Below are 20,954 nucleotides of genomic sequence, written 5' to 3' on the forward strand. Positions count from 1 at the left end.
ACATATAAAAAAGAAATAAATAAGCTTCTTTGTATCTAGCACCTGACTTAAGAAACAATATAAGAAAACTGAATCTCCTTCATTTCCCAAGAGCAACAGAAAACCAAGGTTCTTAGAAATAAGTATAAAAAGGGATTCATAAGTTCTTTATAGAGAATTTATTTATTTATTTTTTATTTTTATTAAACTTTAAGTTCTAGGGTACATGTGCACAACATGCAGGTTTGTTACATATGTACACATGTGCCATGTTGTTATGCTGCACCCATCAACTCGTCATTTACATTAGGTATATCTCCTAATGCTATCCCTCCCCCCTCCCCCGTCCCCACACTAGGCCCCAGTGTGTGATGTTCCCCTTCCCATGTCCAAGTGATCTCAATGTTCAATTCCCACCTATGAGTGAGAACATGCTTTGTTTGGTTTTCTGTTCTTGCGATAGTTTGCTGAGAATGATGGTTTCCAGCTGCATCCATGTCCCTACAAAGGACACAAACTCATCCTTTTTTATGGCTGCATAGTATTCCATGGTGTATATGTGCCACATTTTCTTAATCCAGTCTGTCACTGATGGACATTTGGGTTGATTCCAAGTCTTTGCTATTGTGAATAGTGCCGCAATAAACATACGTGTGCATGTGTCTTTATAACAGCATGATTTATAATCCTTTGGGTATATACCCAGTAATGGGATGGCTGGGTCACATGGTATTTCTAGTTCTAGATCCTTGAGGAATCGCCATACTGTTTCCCACAATGGTTGAACTAGTTTACAATCCCACCAACAGTGTAAAAGTGTTCCTATTTCTCCACATCCTCTCCGGCACCTGTTGTTTCCTGACTTTTTAATGATTGCCATTCTAACTGGTGTGAGATGGTATCTCATTGTGGTTTTGATTTGCACTTCTCTGATGGCCAGTGATGATGAGCATTTTTTCATGTGTCTGTTGACTGTATGCATGTCTTCTTTTGAGAAATGTCTGTTCATATCCCTTGCCCACTTTTTGATGGAGTTGTTTGGTTTTTTTCTTGTAAATTTGTTTGAGTTCTTTGTAGGTTCTGGATATTAGCCCTTTGTCAGATAAGTAGATTGCAAAACTTTTCTCCCATTCTGTAGGTTGTCTGTTCACTCTGATAGTAGTTTCTTTTGCTGTGCAGAAGCTCTTTAGTTTAATTAGATCCCATTTGTCAATTTTGGCTTTTGTTGCCGTTGCTTTTGGTGTTTTAGACATGAAGTCCTTGCCCATGCCTATGTCCTGAATGGTATTAGCTAGGTTTTCTTCTAGGGTTTTTATGGTTTTAGGTCTAACATTTAAGTCTCTAATCCATCTTGAATTAATTTTCATATAAGGAGTAAGGAAAGGGTCCAGTGTCAGCTTTCTAATTATGGCTAGCCAATTTTCCCAGCACCATTTATTGAATAGGGAATCCTTTCCCCATTGCTTGTTTTTGTCAGGTTTGTCAAAGATCAGATGGCTGTAGATGTGTGGTATTATTTCTGAGGACTCTGTTCTGTTCCATTGGTCTATATCTCTGTTTTGGTACCAGTACCATGCTGTTTTGGTTACTGTAGACTTGTAGTATAGTTTGAAGTCAGGTAGCGTGATGCCTCCAGCTTTGTTCTTTTGGCTTAGGATTGTCTTGGCAATGCAGGCTCTTTTTTGGTTCCATATGAACTTTAAAGCAGTTTTTTCCAATTCTGTGAAGAAACTCATTGGTAGCTTGATGGGGATGGCATTGAATCTATAAATTACCTTGGGCAGTATGGCCATTTTCACAATATTGATTCTTCCTATCCATCAGCATGGTATGTTCTTCCATTTGTTTGTGTCCTCTTTTATTTTACTGAGCAGTTGTTTGTAGTTCTCCTTGAAGAGGTCCTTTACATCCCTTGTAAGTTGGATTCCTAGGTATTTTATTCTCTTTGAAGCTATTGTGAATGGGAGTTCATTCATGATTTGGCTCTCTGTTTGTCTGTTACTGGTGTATAAGAATGCTTGTGATTTTTGCTTTATAGAGAATTTTTTTAAAAACCCTTATTAAAAAATATAAAACAAAACTTAAGTAGATAGCCTATTTGTATTGATCTGTTCTCATGATGCTGATAAAGACATACCCAAGACTGGGCATATAAAGAAAAATAAGCTTAATGGACTCACAATTCCACATGGACGGGGAAGCCTCACAGTCATGGCAGAAGGCAGAGGAGGAGCAAAGGCACATCTTACATGGCAGCAGGCAAAAAGAAGTGCAGAATGAAAGTGGGGAAAGCCCCTTATACAGTCACAAGCTCTCATGAGAACTCACTATCATGAGAACAGCAGGGAGGTAACTGGCCCCATGATTCAATTACCTCCCACTGAATCCCTCCCATGACACGTGGGGATTATAGGAACTACAGTTCAAGATGAGATTTGGGTGGGGACACAGCCAAACCACAACACTATTGTTAAACAGGAAGATTTAATAGAAAAAAATAAATCCATTCTCTACAAACTATCTTAATATTAAGTGCACTTTTAATGGAACTAGAAAGACTAATTCTCACATTTGTATAGAATGAAAAAGTCCAAGAAGGGTAATATATCTGGCAGGGAAATTTCTACTGCTTTTTTTGTCTTTAGAATTTTAGTCAGTGACAGTGATGGTATAGGGATTATCCTTTAATCCATTCGAATCTATTTCTTACTTTAAAAATCTAGGGACCTTAACTTTCTTAGAATTAACTTATTTGGCACTCACTTTACAATTTATTTAAATACATAAATAGGTGATGAGACCTTGGTTAAGAACCACTAGTTAAATATTTGTTTAATGTTAAATGTAAACCTTAATGCTAGAAAATGTATACTATAAATTGTAAGTGTACATTCAATTTTGTGCCTTTTCTGATTAGTATTATGAGTTAAACGCTACACAAAAGAGAAAGAGATGGTTCTGATATCTGCCTTTATTATAGGAAGTTGTTAATGCTGATGGGCATTACTATTGATGCATGTGCTATGCAAATATGCTTGTATGTGTGTATCTGTGTTTACTTCAAAAGATGACAAGTGCATATGAAGAGGTATATGAAAATCATGTCCTCTATATCCAAACCACAGAACAATGTGAGCCAAAAGGATGTTAGGTCCCTCATGATGCTAAAATTATATACACAGTGGTATCTAAGGAATCATTGACAAGAATATTTTTAAAGAATAAAAACTCAATAATTTTATGGTAGGAAAATGAGATATTTACATTAATCTCTGAAAACCTATGCCCCCAAGAAGTTTACTCCATAAATACCTCCTTTTATAAGTCAGCAAGGTTTATAAAAGACATAGCTACACTACTGTATTCCATGTTGATTTCAACATGAAAACTGAATTTTAAATTTTGGAAATCAAAATACCAAAATTAAACTCTTATGGACCAATCATGGCTCTAGAGGTAAACTTTTTTAAAAAGCAAGCTTTTAGCATAAACAATTGGTTTATGTTCTGCCAAACTGGCAGCTCCCAGTAAGAGGCTTGCTTTTACAAACCTGAATCATAAGCTTTCAATCTAATACTACTAATAATTTATATCGTGCATGATAGGCTTCACAGCATGGAAGCATCATGTTGCCTTATTGAGCAATGCATAATGTATAATAAAAGCTTGATTCAGAAAAGCTAGAAAAATGTTCATTACTAAATGTGACTTAAGCAAATTCAGTGAGAACTACAAAACATTATGACAGTAAAGGACTGAAAACTACCTTAAGTCTTTTGGAAGTTTTCATTTTACTATAGCAATTTATAGGACTCTGGACCAAGATAAATGCCAGAAAAAAATAAAAATATCCTTAATATTATATTTATGATGTTGGGATAAGTATATTAATTAAAATTTTGCATATCTTAACAGCTTGTATATCAAGAATTTATGATACAATATATTATATTAGTGTTCCTTTCATGTATCAGAGACTTGTATAGCTAAGTTGTTCTCATCAGGGAGTTTATATTCCTGATATTATAGTAATTTAATATTATAAAACAAAGACTTGCTAGTGGCTCTCTGCATGTTAGGAGTACTGGGTGTATAATCTTAATAAACAGTGATCTAACAAAAGGAACCAAAAGGCTTGCTCTCCAGCAGACTTATGAAAGTAATTATACCTTTATTGAAGTTATACCATTCTAAAGCCCCTGCTGTTCCCACTGTTTCTTAAAGATGATTATTTTCTACTTAAAGAAAACAGACACACTTTAGAAGAATAACTGTTGTTAAGTAATATTACAGAATTTAATCAGATTCTCTGTGCAGCTTATATAACAATGGTACAAATACATCAAACCAAATAATAAGAGTCAAAGGTTTAAAAAATACAGACTGGCAAATTAGAGTAACTTACTAATTGGAGTAACAACTCACATGACTGTAGGGTAGACAGGAAAGTGGCGGGGGAAGAAAAAGTCTTTCGCTAACCATGATGATTCCCAGGGGCTTTAATAGGCTTTGCACAGCTATTGCTAGGGTGAAAGCAGGCATTAACAGAGTTAAATAATGTAAGATGAGACCATCTTTAAAAAGTGCTAGGGAAGAGAGCAAGCAGAATCGTAGAAACAGCTGCCTGGATTAGGTAGCTAAAGCAAGGTGATGATAAGACAAATCTTTCAGGGTTGCTCTTTGCCTTTAGTGTTTGGTTTCTTGTTTATCCAGAGGTATTCAGCCCTAGGGGAAAGGGTTTAAATAGCTTCTACTGACAAAATTGATTTATTTCCAAAATCTAATTTGCATTGTATATTTGAAAACATCCATTTACAGTAGGCAGATGATAGGTAAATAATGAACTGAAAACAATAGAATCCCATGGGGAAAAGCAATCATAATTAACTAGATCTAAATAAATGATCAGATGTCTTTTAGTCAGCAGTTTTAGTAGCATGGCCCCCTCTCCAGGTATCTACCCCACAGACACAGACTTTCCCCTATTCAGTGTTACCAGCTATCCTGAAAATTCTAATCTGCTTTGCACATTGACTGTCTTCTATGTGTTAAACCTTTGTTTTTATTTTCTTATCTAGTTAACTCATCTTCCAATGATTAACTCAAATCCTACCCTCTATCTAAGGAACATATAATTAATACTATATCATCTGAGCACTTGATATATGTGTGAATGTCTAAGCACTTGCAACATGGTATGTATGTAGTTATAGGTGTGTATGTCTCTCTAGTTACTATGGAGAGTCTGAAATATTTGAACCACATTACTTTTCACAGCACATATTAAGTGTTTAAAATATATTTGTTAATTATATTTACAAACAATTTTATTGAAAAAGACTCTATATTGCTTCAACTAAGGAAGGTATCCATTAGCACGCTTTCATGAATTTCCTTTCACTTTTTGACTTATTCCTTAAATTATTAACCAGAAAAGAGAATGTACTTTTATCTCTCAGATGGGTGAAAGCATTAAAGAATACCTACTAAATATCAGAAAAGTGGCAGCCTGCTACACAAAAGTTGTAGACACCACTGCCCAAAACCTTTACATAAGTAAATCCTGGAGCAGGCCATAATGGTAAGGGGAGAATCCATAGTTGTAACAATATGGTATCTAAAATTTCCAGTACTCAACAATAACAACAACAAAATAAGACATGCCAAGAAATGGAAAAGCGTGACCCATACTTATGTGAAAAGGAGTTACATTTAACAAAGAACTCAAAGACACTGCTATAAACATGTCTAAATAATTAATATACATTATATTTAAAGAATTAAAGAAAAATACGATAAAATTAAAAATACAGATGATAAAGAAAAATAGAATCAATAAAATGAAACTAAATGTATTCTAGAGTTGAAAAATACAATAATGAAATAAATTACAAAATGGTCTCAGCCACAGGTTTGAAAAGGCAGAAAAAAGAAATAGTGAATTTGAAGGTAGATTAATAGATGTTATCCAATTTGAACAACTGAACAAAGAAAGATTTAAAAATAAACAGCATCAGAGACTTCTGGGAAAACTTTAACTGTACTAACGTAAGTATAATGAGAGTTATCAAAGGAAAGGAGGGAGGAGGAAAAGTGAATAAAAATATATTGGCTGAAAATTGCCAAATTTGATGGAAAACATTAATCTAAAAATCTAAGAAGTTCAATGAATCCCAACTATAATAAACAAACATGATGTGATCACATGTAAACACACCATAGCCAAACTGTTGAAAGACAAAGGCAAAGACATACTCTTGAAAATAGAAAGAGAAAAATGCCTCATCATACACAAGATAACAAAAATAAGATTAATGGCTGATTTCCCATCAGAACTAATGGTGGTCAGAAGGTAGTGGAAGGACATATTCACAATTCTGACTGAAAAATAAAAAATTGGCAACGAAGAATTCTATATCCAGCAACTATTATTCAAGAATAAAGGTGATAAAGACATTTCCAGACATAAAGACATTAAATGAATACATTACCAGAAGACCTGCTGAAAGAAAAAGGCACCAGATGGTAACTCATATCCAGAGAAATGATGAAGAGCAAAGGAAATGGTAAATGGTAAAGAGCAAAAGAAATAATGAAGAGCAAAGGAATTCATATATATATATGAATATATATACACATTTGCAATATACATTTGCAGATATATTTTATATACTTATATATTTGTTTTATATATATATAACAGTATAAAAGATATCTGCAAATATCTTCTCTTAACTCCTTTCAAAACTATATTATTATATAAAACATAATTATAAAACTATATTGCTAGGCTTATAAATTTCATGTGTTATATATATGACAATAACAACACAAAGGAGGTATGACAGGCAGCTGTATTGAAGCAAAGTGACTATGTTTAACTGGAATTATTTTCATATTTATCTAAAAATATTGTAATAAATTAAAATGTATATTGCAACACCTAGAGCAACCACTAAGAAAATAATTATTAAAATATACTTTAAAAATTCCTGGTATAATTATAATGATAAACTAAAAGTATACATACAAAATTCAAAAGAAGAAAGTAAACGAGGAACATGGGGACAAAGGAGACATGAATCATATACAAAATAAATAGTAAAATGACAGACATAAATGTAGTATATCAATTATTGTACCAAATATGAATGAATTAAAGACTCCAATCAGACAATATTTTTAAAAGATCAAACTCTATGCTCTCTATAAGAAAAACACTTTATATTCAAATATGCAAATAGGCTGAAAGAAAATAAACTATAGACCAAAAAGTAAGAGTAAGTCATTAAAATTCTTGGAAAAATCATAGAAGAAAACCTTTATCTTGTTACAAGCAAAAACTTCTTAGATATAACAACACAAACATACCCAAGAAAAGAAAAAAAAAACTGATGCATTATACTTTATAAAAATTAAAAACCTTTGCTTTTCAGGGATGCCATTAAGAAAAGAAAAAGATATTCCACAGCCTGGGAAAAATGCTTGTAAATGATATATCTAATAAATAATTTGTATCCAGAATAGAAAGAAGTCAATAATTTAATAAGAAGAAAACAAAGCTCTCAATTGAAACAATATGCAAAAGTTTTGATTAGGCGGCTTCTCTATAGAAGATAAATAAAAATGTCTAATAAAATATGCTCAATATCATTCATTATTAGAGAAATGCAAATTAAAACCACAATGAGATGTTCATAGCAGCATTATTCATAACAAAAAGGTGGAAACAACCTAAATGTCCATCAACTAATGAATAGATAAATAAAATGTGACTTATTTATACAATGAAATCTTATTCAGCAATAAGAAGGAATGAAGTACTTAAAATATGCTACAACATGGATGAACCTCAAAAATATTGTTGAAAAAAGCCAGTCTATATATTGTAGACTATATATTTCATGATTCTATTTATGAGAAACTTTTAGAAATGACAAATCTATAGAGACAGAAGGCAGTCTAATGGTTGTCTGGGGCTAGGTGTCAGAGTAGGGATTACTCATTTTGGGCCCAAAATGATGTTTTGAGGTTATGAAAAATCTTTAAATTTAATCTAACATGCTTATGGTTGTACACCAATGTACATTTACTAAAAATCATTTAACTGAATCCTTACAATGCGTGAATTTTTTAAGACGTAAATTATATCTCATTAGAGATGTCAAAAAATAAAAAGAGAATTGGCCAGGAGCAGAGGCTCATGCCTGTAATCCTAGCAGGCCAAGGCAGACAGATCGTCTGAGGCCAGGAGTTTGAGATCAACCTGGCCAACATCGTGAAACCCCATCTCTACTAAAAGAAATACAAAAATCTAGCTGGGCATTGTGGTGGGCACCTGTATTCCTACCTACTTGGGAGGCTGAGGTAGGAGAATCTCTCGAACCCAGGAGGTAGAGGTTGCAGCGAGCCAAGATTGCACCACTGCACTCCAGCCTGGGCAACACAGCAAGACTTCATCTCAAAAAATAAAATTAAATTAAATTAAAAAAGAATCTTTATTGTATCCTGATTAAATTGACTAATAAGTGCCAATAAATCAATGGATATCCCAGGTGTTAGAGACTCAATTGTGTCCTCTCCCAAAATTAAACTGTTAAGCTCTAACCCCTAATGTGACTTTATTTGGAGACATAACCTTTAAAGAGGGCATTAAGGTTAAATGAGGTCATAAGGGTGGGGCCCTATTTCAACAGGACAGGAGTCTCTATAAAACTGGAAGAGATACTGAGGTGATCATGCCCAGAAGAAAGGCCGTGTGAGGACACAGAAGGAAAACAAGCTCAGAAAAGAGGCCTTAAGGGAAACCAAATCTGCCAACACCTTGATCTTAGACTCCTAGTGTTTAGAACTATGAGACACTAAATTGTCATTGCTTAAGTGATCTAGTATGTGGTAATGTAGTGAACTAACTACCAGGAAGTGCCAAAGTTAACAGATAATACTGCAGATCATCTGGACCCCACAAGCTCTGTCATTACCTAACAGGCTTCATATTATATGATTCCATTTACAAGAAATTTTCAGAAATGGCAAATCTATAGAGACAAAAAGCAGATCAGTGGTTGGCTGGGACTGACAGTAGCAATAGAGATTGACTGTCATCCACTCTTATTTAGCAAAAACCTCAGAAAAATAGAATGAAAAGTCAAATTGCCTGAAATTAAATTTCTGATGCATGAAGCCTGAAAATATAAAGTAGGTCTTAAACAGTGAACTTGTGAGCTGAGATTTGCACCAGCAACATATGTATAATGTGATCCTACTTTTATTCTATTAATGAAGAAGATAAATTGCCAAACACATTTAACCAAATATTAATGGGGGAACTTATAAGATCCTTATAAGAAGTGACTACCTATTCTGATCCCTAGTCAGGAGCCTCACGCCATTCTCAAACATAAAGTTGCCAGTGTTTCACCTTTTATTTTTAGTGTGTATTTTCAAAATGTTTTGCAATAAGAATGTGTTAAATTTCTATTTTAGAAGTTATTTAAAATAAGGTTATTGTAGCATGTTACCTCTGATACGTCTTCATTCTTTTGCCATCAGAATTTTTCAGTCTTAAATTTTTTGTAGTCTAAATTCCTCTATTTTTAAAATATCCTTTTAAATCCCTTCCTAAATAATTAAACTTTATGATTAGAGTGCCTGTTAATGTGAAAAACTTTTAAGAGAAAATCATTATATGTTTCCCATCTAATAAAAACAAGCTATATATTGGTAAAGGAGCAGAAAATGCAGCATTGTTGGTTTGTGGTGGACTAAGCTGTGGTCTGAGGAACAGGGGGCTCAGGAAATAGTTATAGTTTGCCACTAACTAGTCAGAAAACCTAAAATGATTCATATCATATCTCAGGTTATAATTTGTTCAGATGCATAAGATATTTCAGGTTAAACAGAACATAAGTAAGTACCTTTCATGTTTTTTAAGATTTTTCTCTAGGGCTCCTCACTACAAATGAACTTATCGTTGTTGAGTTTTTTGATTATCTTAATTGCAGAAAATGAACTAAAAGTTCTATTTACATGTTGGAAAAACAGGGGAAAACCTTCAAAGTTCACATTTCTAAGGACTGGACAGAAGTATAAGTAGATAATATATATATGCCCACAATTCATTATTTTCTTTACTTTGTGATATGCTATTCTCATATTATTAGTTTCATTTATTGGAATTTAAATGAATATCAAGTAATGGTTTTCATGTTTGCATATTCTGCAGCTTTTAAGATCTACCTACACATGTAGCCGGAAGTTGCTTCATTCTCCCAAAGTAAGATTTTTAGACAAAAATCATGTCCTCAGTCACAAATTTTTTTTGTTACCATAGTGATAAGAATAAAGAATGAAAAAAAAAAGCTAAAAATACCTGAAGAGAGTTTCAGAAATGTGACCCACTTGGTGTCGTACACTAAAGTAGTTAATCAATTGAATTAGCTACATATGCGTTCAGGTGAAATAATATACTGGATGAAAAAATGCGTAGGTTGCACATCTGGAGCTATTACACACAATCAAAGAAGTCAGTATGAATGAAGATGACAGACAATCTAAAATGCATAAAATCAAATTCTTTTAAGAATAGAATATATACCAGAAGCAAATAGGAATCCATTAATTTAGCTCCTTCTTGCATCAATTTTCTGTTGTCTTTTCGTATTTTAGAATATCTCCTCCATTTTAAATTAAATCTTCTTATGCATCAAAAAGTGTTGTAGCTGGATGGACCAATATAATTAGACACATTTAAAATTACATTGGAGTGGCCCCTTTCTGTAAAGGAAAGTTTCCCAATCTTCTGCATTATAATAAAAATATGCTTTTAAATTAACTTTTCTTTTGAAAATTTTAGTTTAAATAAGAATCTTAACAGACACAATCATTTACAGAAAAATCTAACATATTGCAAGGCATTAAGCTAGTCTGTGAAACATGAATAAAAGGCAGCTCTTGCTATCAAGAATGTTTTAATCATCTATCTAATTATGTTTTTATAACATTGATTTTTAAAATGTCTGCACAGAGTAGAATGGAAAAAGCATTCACCTTAACTCGAAGAGAGCAATATTAAAGTTCCAGCTCCATCAATGAGCTTAGAAAAGTCTCTTTCTAAGCCTCAGTTCTCCCATCCATAAAATATGTATAAACGAGCATATCAACTCCTCTAGCAGGTAGATCATTATGATAATCAAAAGAGATGATATGGGTAGAAACCAACTGATGGCATTCAATATAAAATCTCTGTTAAAATGAGTCATTATACAATTTTGTTTAATTTTTAAACATTTTCAAAATAAAGATAATTATAAATGTTTATTTTCATAATTAAGAATATGTGAGAATTACTTATGAATAATAACAAACTTTTATTGCACACTTACAATGGACCACATATTTTACATAATTATTTCATTTAAGCCTCACAACAGTCCAGTGACTTAGATATTATCTTCTTATTATAGCTGAAAAAAGCGGGGTATAGGAGGAATATATAACTTGTCCAAAGACAGCTAGAAAGTGGTAGTATAGGGAATTAAGCCCAGGCAAGCTAACCCCAGAGCCATGCTGTAAATCTAAGCCATTATGATATATTCTAAAATACTGAGTAGAGAAAAATATCCCTATGAAGCTGTTAATTTGAAAAAAATACATATTTTAAATTACTAACACTAGTCATATATTTTTAACTACTTGATTAGTTATATTTTGCTGCATTTAATTTTTTATTTTATTATTATAAGAAAAATGAAAACAACTTAAATGTATAACAATAAATACATTATAGAACATCCATATGGCAGATTACTACTCTGTCAAAAATAACACTGTAAAAATTATTTGTAGTTTTGAAACTGATGAGTAGTGTTAAACAAAATATGTTCAAACTATATATGGAAAATCTGGATTTTCATAAAATAATGTCATATTGACAGAAAATCTTAGAGAGATAGTTAATGTTAACAATTGCTATTTCTTCAAAATTTTATATACTTTTATATTTTACAAATTTTCTATAATAAAAATTAAATACTTTTATCATTAAGAAAAAGTCACTTAACCTAAACTGAAGCACAAAGTGATGTAGATGCATCTACAAATAGGTGAACAAATATTTATCAAAGTCTAAAAAGTTGTTCCAGATACTAGGATACAGCAGTGGCAAAAGAAAGTCCATAGGTAAAGAAGTGTGTAAATTTGCACTAAGAATGAAAGAAGAGAACTCCAAACATATAATGAAGCATCCATCTTTACATTCTGATTTACTCACACCTTCGTACTAGTATGTGAGCCCTTTCTTTAGATTTAAAAAAAAAAGTCTTGAAATGTTTGTTTCACTTCCTTACCATCTCTTCTCAATTACATTGTGGTGACATTCTCTAAACACAGTAGAAAGCCAGAGCATGAGTATATAAATAGAAAGAAAAGCTAACAAACAAAAATCAGTTGCATTTCTCTACATTAACAAAAAATTATCTGAAAAAGAAATTAAGAAAACAACTCCCTTTGCAATCGCATCAAAGAAAATACAATATTTAGGAATAAATTTAACCCAAGAGGTAAAAGATCTGTATACTGAAAACCATAAGACACTGATTAAATAAATTGAAGACACAAATAATTGAAAAGATATATTGTATTCATGAATTAGACTTTACATTGTTAATATGCCTATACTACTCAAAATGATCTATTGATTCAATGCAATCCCTATCAAAATTCCAATGGCATTTCATAAAAACCAAACCTAAATTACATGAAACTATAAAAGTTCCTGAATAGCTAAATAAATCTTGAGAAAGAAGAACAAAGCTAGTGGCATCACATTTCCTGATTTCAACCTATATTAAAAAGCTATAGTATTCAAAACAGTGTGGTACAGGCATAAAAACAGGCAAATAGACCAATGGAATAGAATAGAAAGCCCAGAGAAAAACCCATGCATTTATATGCAACTAATTTTTGACAAGGGTGCTAAGAATACACAATAGGGAAAGGATAGTTTTTACAATAAATGGTGTTGGGCAAACTTGATAACCACGTGGAAAAGAATAAAATCAGATGTTTATTTAACACCATATTTAAAAATTAACTTGACATGGATTAAAGACTTAAATGTAAGGTCTAAAGCCACAAAACTTCTAGAAGAAAACAGGGGAAAAGCACTGTGATGGCAATCTTGGCTATGGTTTTAGTTTTTAATATGACCCCAAAAGCACACGTGACAGAAGCAAAAACAAACAAACAAAAAACAGTTGGGCACAGTGGCATGTGCCTGTAGTCCCAGCCACTTGGGAGGTTGAGGCAGGAGGATCACTTGAGCCCAGGAGTCCAAAACTAGCCTAAGCAACTTAGATCCCAGTCTCTATCATAAAAAATAAGAATAATTTTTAGAAAACAAGTGGGACTACATCAAACTAAAATGCTTATGCACAGCAGAGGAAACACAATCAACAAAATGAAAAGAAAATCTGTAGAATGCGAGAAAATATTTGCAACCCATATGTCTGATAAAGGATTAATATCCAAAATAAATGATAAACATACAACTTAATAGTAAAAACCCCCAAATAATTCAATTCAAAAATGGCCAACAAACCTGAATAAGCATTTCTTCAAAGAAGATATGCAAATGGACAACAGGTATATGATCATCAGGGAAATGCAAGTCAAAACAACAGTGAGATATTACCTCACACCTAGTATGATAGCTATTATTAAACACACAAGAGATAGCAAGTATTGGCAAAAATGCAGAGAAAAGGGAACCTTTGTACACTATTGGTAGAATGTAGATTGGTATACCCAGTATGTAAAATAGTATGGAATTTCCTTAAACAATTAAAAATAGAACTACTATAAGATCCAACAATCCTACTACTGGGTATATATCCAAAGAAATGAAATCAGTTTGTTAGAGATATCTGTACCTCCACTGCAGCATTATTCACAATAGCCAAGATAAGAAAGCAATATAAGTGCCTGTCAACAAATGAATGGATAAAAAAGTGGTATTATACACAATGGAATGCTATTCAACCTTTAAAAATAAGGAAATGTTGTCATTTGTCACAATAAAGATGAACTTGGAAGACATTATGTTGAGTTAAATAAGCCAGATATGGAAACACAAACACTGTGTAGTCTTACTTATATGTGAAATCTATAAAAGTTGATATAAAAGCATAGAGTTGGATGGCAGTTGCCAGGGCTGAAGGTTGGAGGGAATTAAGGAGATGTTGGTCAAAACATACAAATTTTTGTCTTTCAGTTTGAAAGACAAATAAGTTCTGGGGATCTAATGTACAGCATGGTGACTGTAGTTAATACTGTATTAATTACCTGAAATTGGCTAGGAGAATAGTTCTTATGTGTCCTTACCACACACTCACACTCACACACACACACAGTGCCTATGGATGGTGATGGATATGTTGATTAATTTGATTGTGGTAGTCATTACACAATGCATATATATCTGAAATCATCACATTACATCTTTAATATAAACCATTTTAATTTGTCAATTATATTTTGATAAAGCTGGGGAAAAAAGAAAGAAAAGCTGAGAAGAATCTTAAGAAATTAAAGGAAAATTCATTGAGATTTTTTTCATGCTTTTGTGACAATTTACATCCCCTTATTAGTCTTTAGTGAAGAGAGAAATCTTTCTCCATTTAAATTATTAAATATTCCCATAAACAATATTTTTCATTTATTATTCAGAAAAGAAATGATTTTCTGTGAAACTATATTATATTGAAATAGCTTACAATGTTTACACATTTTAACTTGACCGTGTTCTCCAGTACCAAATCTAACTATCCAGGAGAAAGCCTCCTAGCATCAGTATTTAAAACACGATGGTTTAAAGTATACTCAACTTGATGTAACTTATTTTATATCAAAAAACACCTAAAAACTATAAAAATGAAAACCATCTCTTCCATCTTCCTCCAAAAAACCTGTACTGTATTAACTTCTTTTAACCTACTTTTCAAATATTTTCCTTCACAAATATTAAGATCAGATACAAATAAATTTGAGGGAAAGGACTTATAAAAAAAGTTTAGTAAAAGTAAGGGAAGGAATGAAGAAAGGAAGAGAACAACTGAGGAAAGTTGGGAAAGAGAAAAGAAGAAAGTTGAAAGGAAAAGAAGGAGAAAAATAAGAAAAAGAAATGAGAAACTACTCACCTTGATGGACCAGGTCCCAAGTATCATCAATTTGTTTCTGAGTCGGGAAATGTCCACAGTCACTGAAGAAATTGGTGAGCTCACTTCTTTCCATTTTTGGCCAATATTCCTTCTTAGTAAACATTATTTCATAGACTAAAAGGACAAAAATGTAAAAGAAAATATTCTTTAAACAACATATCAAGTAAAAAACTTTAACTCTAGCTTTATTTTCCTGTCTACCAGTAAGTCTCCATGATTAGTCTAGCACTATGTCGACCTTCTGGCAAAGGTTAGAAGGACATGGGCATGTTTCTCTCTCCTCACATTCCACAGTAGTGAAATTTTTACTTGATTCCCCAAGATGAATACTGGCACCTTCTATACTGGCTTCATGACAGTTGACAATAAATCCTATAATGTCAACTCAACCATGTCATAAGATGTAGCTTTTATATCAGGACTTCTGAGGACCTGACACCTACTGATCCACTTCACTCTTCATTGTTTATTAGCTGTTCTACTTTTTTCATCTCTTTTTGGCTTTTACTCACATTCTAACTACTTAAATTGGCAATTCCACTTTGGATGGCTTATAGTTGGCTCCTAATTGGGAGCAATGTCTACTTTTTGCTCACTAACTTCATTTATTTCTACTTTCACATTTAAGGTACTTTGTCACTCCTGGCTCAAGACTACCACAGAAAACCACTCAGTTGGGCCACCTGTCATTTATCTCCCATACTTGACTTTAGAAAGGAGTCAGATAACGAGCAAGACAATTGATGCATACATTTTATAAGTGTAGTTTTCCATAAATAATTTTTTTCTTTTTTCAAAAAAGTGACATTGAGTTTCTACTTTGAAATATGCTACATTTAACCCCATGAAGCTGATCGTATAAGTCAACATTTACAGGATGTCAGAGACTGCTCAAATACAGGTTTAGCTCTGACTGCCAATGGCAAAGGGCACCAAGGTGGTTTCTAACAGAAGTTATATCATCCTGGCACTCAACCACATGGATTTCAGTTTTTCTATTCATTCATTCATTCATTCATTCATTCATTCATTCATTCATTTAGTTGAGGGAGATAGCTATGAGACATCAACAGATTCAAGACATATTTAGTGATTGTCTAAATATGAATAGCTATTTGAGATCCTAAAACATAGCAGTACAATAAATGAAAATTTATATTTAGTGTATGTATGACTATTTATCTCTTTTGAAATAAGCAAACTAGAGCAGTTTCTTTCAGTGTCCCATCCATATCTCCTTGTCCCTTAATTCTGTGCATGCTAACTTGATGTTCAGTTGCCAGCATCTGCATTCCATTGCCTAAGGGCTCCCTCTGGCTACAGGCCTTCACACAACCCATCTATGCACCAAGCAGTGGGCCTCAACCAGATTCAGGAGTTGGCTGAGAAAGACCCAGCACTCAAGTTGTTTACACTGTTTTTTCTGAGTTCCCTAGAGGGATTAAGCTCCAGTTGTCCACGTGGTAATTTGCTTGATATTGCACTCTTTTTTGACCCCTTTCCCTTCTGTCTCCTTTTTCCATTCCATTAACAGTATTGCCTAGTATTAACTCCCAAGCAAATTAGTTGTACTTGAATTACTGTCTCAGCATCTGATTCTAAACTAAAACAAAAAGAATATCACCTTTTACTTTTGTGATTAAGTAAATGTATTTCCCCTTGTAAAAGTATATAGCCCTTTATTAGTTTCTCCTTGAATTAATCATTTTATATGTTTCTCACAAGATAATATTGACATACCTATTAATATTATAGCTTTGAAACTATATAATTGATAACAGTGCCCTTAACCTGTATATTATGCCCTATGAGCAAACTTTCAGCAACATGAAAGGAGAATTAGTATTCAAGGATGATATACCTAGGATAAATACAAAATTTAAATCACAAAAATTAATGAAATTTTTCTGATAATTGAAAGATGCTTAAAAAGTTGTATAGGTATCTGCCAAATATCACCCAATTAGCCATCAACACACGGAAAAGATGAAGAATTTTCTAAGTAATATGAAGACAAATTAGAACTTGCAAATTCTGTCTCTATTGAGTTACTTTACCCCTCAATGTAAATGGATGCTCTGGTTGGTAATTCTTTTTTTTTTTTTTTAATTATTATTATTATACTTTAAGTTCTAGGGTACATGTGCATAATGTGTAGGTTTGTTACATATGTATACTTGTGCCATGTTGGTGTGCTAAATTATTCATTTACCAAATTCTGTTCTACTGTTCAGCTCCCATGTTGGACAGACCACCACCTGTCCTAACTGGACTCCTTTATTCTGTTTTTGCCACATGTTAGCGTATTCTCAACAAAATTACCAGAGTGATGTCTGCAACACTAGTTGCTTCATAGTCCTCTGTTCCCAATTCTCCAATGGCTTCCCAGTTCTCTCAAGGTAAAATACAATGGTCTATAAAGCTTGACAAAACCTGTGCTCCCGACTACCTTTCCAATTCCATCTTGCTCTGCTCTCCAGTCACAAACTTCATTCCAGTAATACTAGTCTCCTGGCTTCCTCCAAGACTAGCAGCCTCCAAATTAAGGCCTTTGTGCTTGCTGCTGCCTCTGCTTAGAACCTTCTTCCTCCCATAGTCCACCTGGCTTATCTCTCACTATCTATAAGACTTTTACTCAAAAAACTTCTCAGCTAGAAAGCACCAGAGTCCAGGATGGAAAACAGAAATCACATTATTTTTCTCAAACTGAGGGGATATTTCAGGATGCAAAAATATTGAAATCTGCAGTTACAAATTGAGAAGAAATCATAGAAAGAAAGTAAAGATACGAAAAATAAGCAACATTCCATAATATGAAAAAAATCAATTTAGTGATAGTTTGGGATATACAGAGAAGACTAATTGAGTAAAATAGTAGGAGCATTTTGGAAAGGATATGTGATTTGGAAGTCAGTAGCTAAAAATTAAAGTTGATGGAAAAGAAAATTTGACCAGTGTAATAACTGTAAGGTTTTAGTATATATTGTGGTATTATAAAATCAGTACATTCATATTAGATTATATAATATAGGCCGGGCGCGGTGGCTCATGCCTGTAATCCCAGCACTTTGGGAGGCCAAGGCGGGCGGATCACAAGGTCAGGAGATCGAGACCATGGTGAAACCCCGTCTCTACTAAAAAATAGAAAAAAATTAGCCGGGCGCAGTGGCGGGCGCCTGTAGTCCCAGCTACTCGGGAGGCTGAGGCAGGAGAATGGCGTGAACCCGGGAGGCGGAGCTTGCAGTGAGCCGAGATTGCGCCACTGCACTCCAGCCGGGGCGACAGAGCGAGACTCCGTCTCAAAAAAAAATAAAAAAAATAGATTATATAATATAAACTACTACTCATAAAAAGAGTACTAAGATCTTCCTGAATTTTGTACTAGTGGTATGGAGAGTTTATGGGCAAAAGTCTTAAAATCTGACACTCTCTCAGTTCTATAAGTAAAAGGAGTCCAAGTAGCTTCCTAATGGGAGAAGGATCTTCTCTTTTTCTGCCTGTCTCTCTCTTGCACTTTCTCATTCTTTCTTCTTCCTGTCTTCCCATCTCTCCAACACTTTGATCCTTTCTGCTCTTTTCTCTAGAAACCAGGTTGTTGGGCTGGACTGGGTGAATTCATCTAGCAACCTCTGACTTATATAGAACAATCTCTCTTTCTCTTTTCTCTTTCTACTCTCTCTCTGACCCTCCCTTTACCTCTAGCCACAGAAAAGAAACTATTCTAACTCAAAGAGTTCTGGTTAATTGTAAATAGCTTTTAGCACATAATTTTATCATAACTTAATGAAAACTATCATTTTAACAAATATTTTTGAGTCCTTCTTATAAACCAGGCATTTGCTAGATAGTGAGTATTTACTGATAAATACAATAGACATAATCCCTTTCTTCATGGAACTTAGTCTTAAATGTAAAATAAATACTGTATGACTAGCTGAGACTACCAACATTTTCACATTTTTACCTTATAAAGCAGCAAGACAATGATTGCAATTAAATATAATTTACTTATTTTTTTTTAGTCAAGAAACTGGCTCTAATAATCTATCCTAATCCTAAGCAATACTGAATTCATTAAATATAAATATAAATTGGAATCTCTGAAAATTAAGATATAAATTAGAGAATTTGTTCTATGAATAGAATTCTAACACTAATAAGCAATATGTTGTTTAGTATGCTCAGTGTGCATTAACTACTATTCTGGTATAAATACTTAATTTTCCTTTGTGCAGCTATCCCTCCTCCAATGAAGAGTTTCGGTGCAACTCTCAAGCAAGATTCCCTACCGTCCCATTGCAAAGTGTTGGATTTGTGACTCAAGCTATACATATCAGTTGCTATCTCCCTGGAATATGAATATAAAGCATAGCAACAAAGAGTCTTTAAGTGGTAAGGGGTCATCTATCCCCCAGAGGCAAATTGAGATTGTCCCTTATTTCCTGCTCCCTAGATCTCTGAAGCAGTTGTGTTTAATATTCAGTCTGAAATCCAACTCTTTAACTATCTTTGCAATATTCTCCCATTAAATTGCCTTTTTGCTTTGGTTAGCTAGAATGAGTTTTCTGTTACTTGCAGAGGATCCAAATAAATTAATTCAAATATACAACATGCTAATTTAAAATGCAAATTGCTTACAGCAATATAAAATATAATCTACCTTTGCTTTCTACAGGTAATTATATTTAAAATTTCCATGGTTAAATTAACTCCAAACTTAAATTCAAACCAGAAGTGTCTGCATCACTTACATTTTTTTCGGTCCATCCATTCCTCTAGCTCTGATAAGTTGACAATTTGTCTTGTCCTCCAAAGACCACGTCGATATCTAACACGGTGGATTAGTCTGCCATACATGTTAATAACTGCTTTCATATCCGGTCCATGATATAAAGCCTACAAAGACAAAAAAGCTCCTTATATATTTCTGGTATTTATATTTAATATGACTTGCCTCTTTCATTTAGTCTATTTCACCTAGTTTCTTAGATTATGGGTGTATTTATTGTTGGTTGCCCAGGTTGGTTAAATATATGCATTGTAGAGTAACACAATCTCCCTGTAGTTCAGAGATTTCCATTATGAATTGTTTTGTTATTATATATTCATACTTCCCATAGAATACAGCTTCCAATATTTGCTTCTTTCACAGACACTTCCTACACTTGTGTCCGGATTTCTATAATATGTAGTCTACTCTGCCAGAAACGATGTAGTCTTATTAAAGTATTATTCTGTAATGGATGATTCTTGTCTAAGCAGTCCACCCTGGTTGCTCAAATCTTCCTCTTTTATTTCCTTTGGAAATTGTACATTCATGTCCTTTACCTATTTTTCCCTGGGCTTTTTAAGGTTTTATTGTTGTTGTTGTTGTTGTTGTTGTTGTTGATTTCTAAAAATCTCTGAATATTCAAGAAATTAACCCTTTTCAGCATATATGCACATTTTGCTTTATTAGTTTACCTGTGACTACATGCTTCTGTGTATGCATTTTCAACATTCCACCAGAACAGTTTTTTTATTAAAGTTTTAAATATTTACCTATTTTGTATTTGTTTTCTCTTTTCTAAAGAGCAATTCCCTTTTAGTTAACAAGTCAATTTTTTTTACATTTTACATTTTCTGGCTTATTAATGTCTCTATATATCTTTATTAATTTACTTCTAAATAATATTTAGATTTATTTTCCTGTTCTTGACTTCTTAAAGTCTTAATTTTTAAAATTTTCATTATTTCTTGTTTGTTTAGGAATGTGTT

The 20,954-nt window shown here is 33.1% G+C and overlaps 1 protein-coding gene across 1 annotated transcript in view; it reads right to left on the reverse strand.

The window, feature by feature from the left end:
* Nucleotides 1-20,954, reverse strand: part of IQCM (IQ motif containing M) — a 398,588-nt gene that overhangs the window by 185,600 nt on the left and 192,034 nt on the right. The window contains 2 exon segments of the mRNA XM_007999956.3: nucleotides 15,177-15,311; nucleotides 19,949-20,093. Of these exon segments, the coding sequence (XP_007998147.3) occupies nucleotides 15,177-15,311; nucleotides 19,949-20,093 (280 nt within the window).

The sequence above is a fragment of the Chlorocebus sabaeus genome, chromosome 7, assembly GCF_047675955.1.
Source record: "Chlorocebus sabaeus isolate Y175 chromosome 7, mChlSab1.0.hap1, whole genome shotgun sequence".
NCBI lineage: Eukaryota > Metazoa > Chordata > Mammalia > Primates > Cercopithecidae > Chlorocebus > Chlorocebus sabaeus.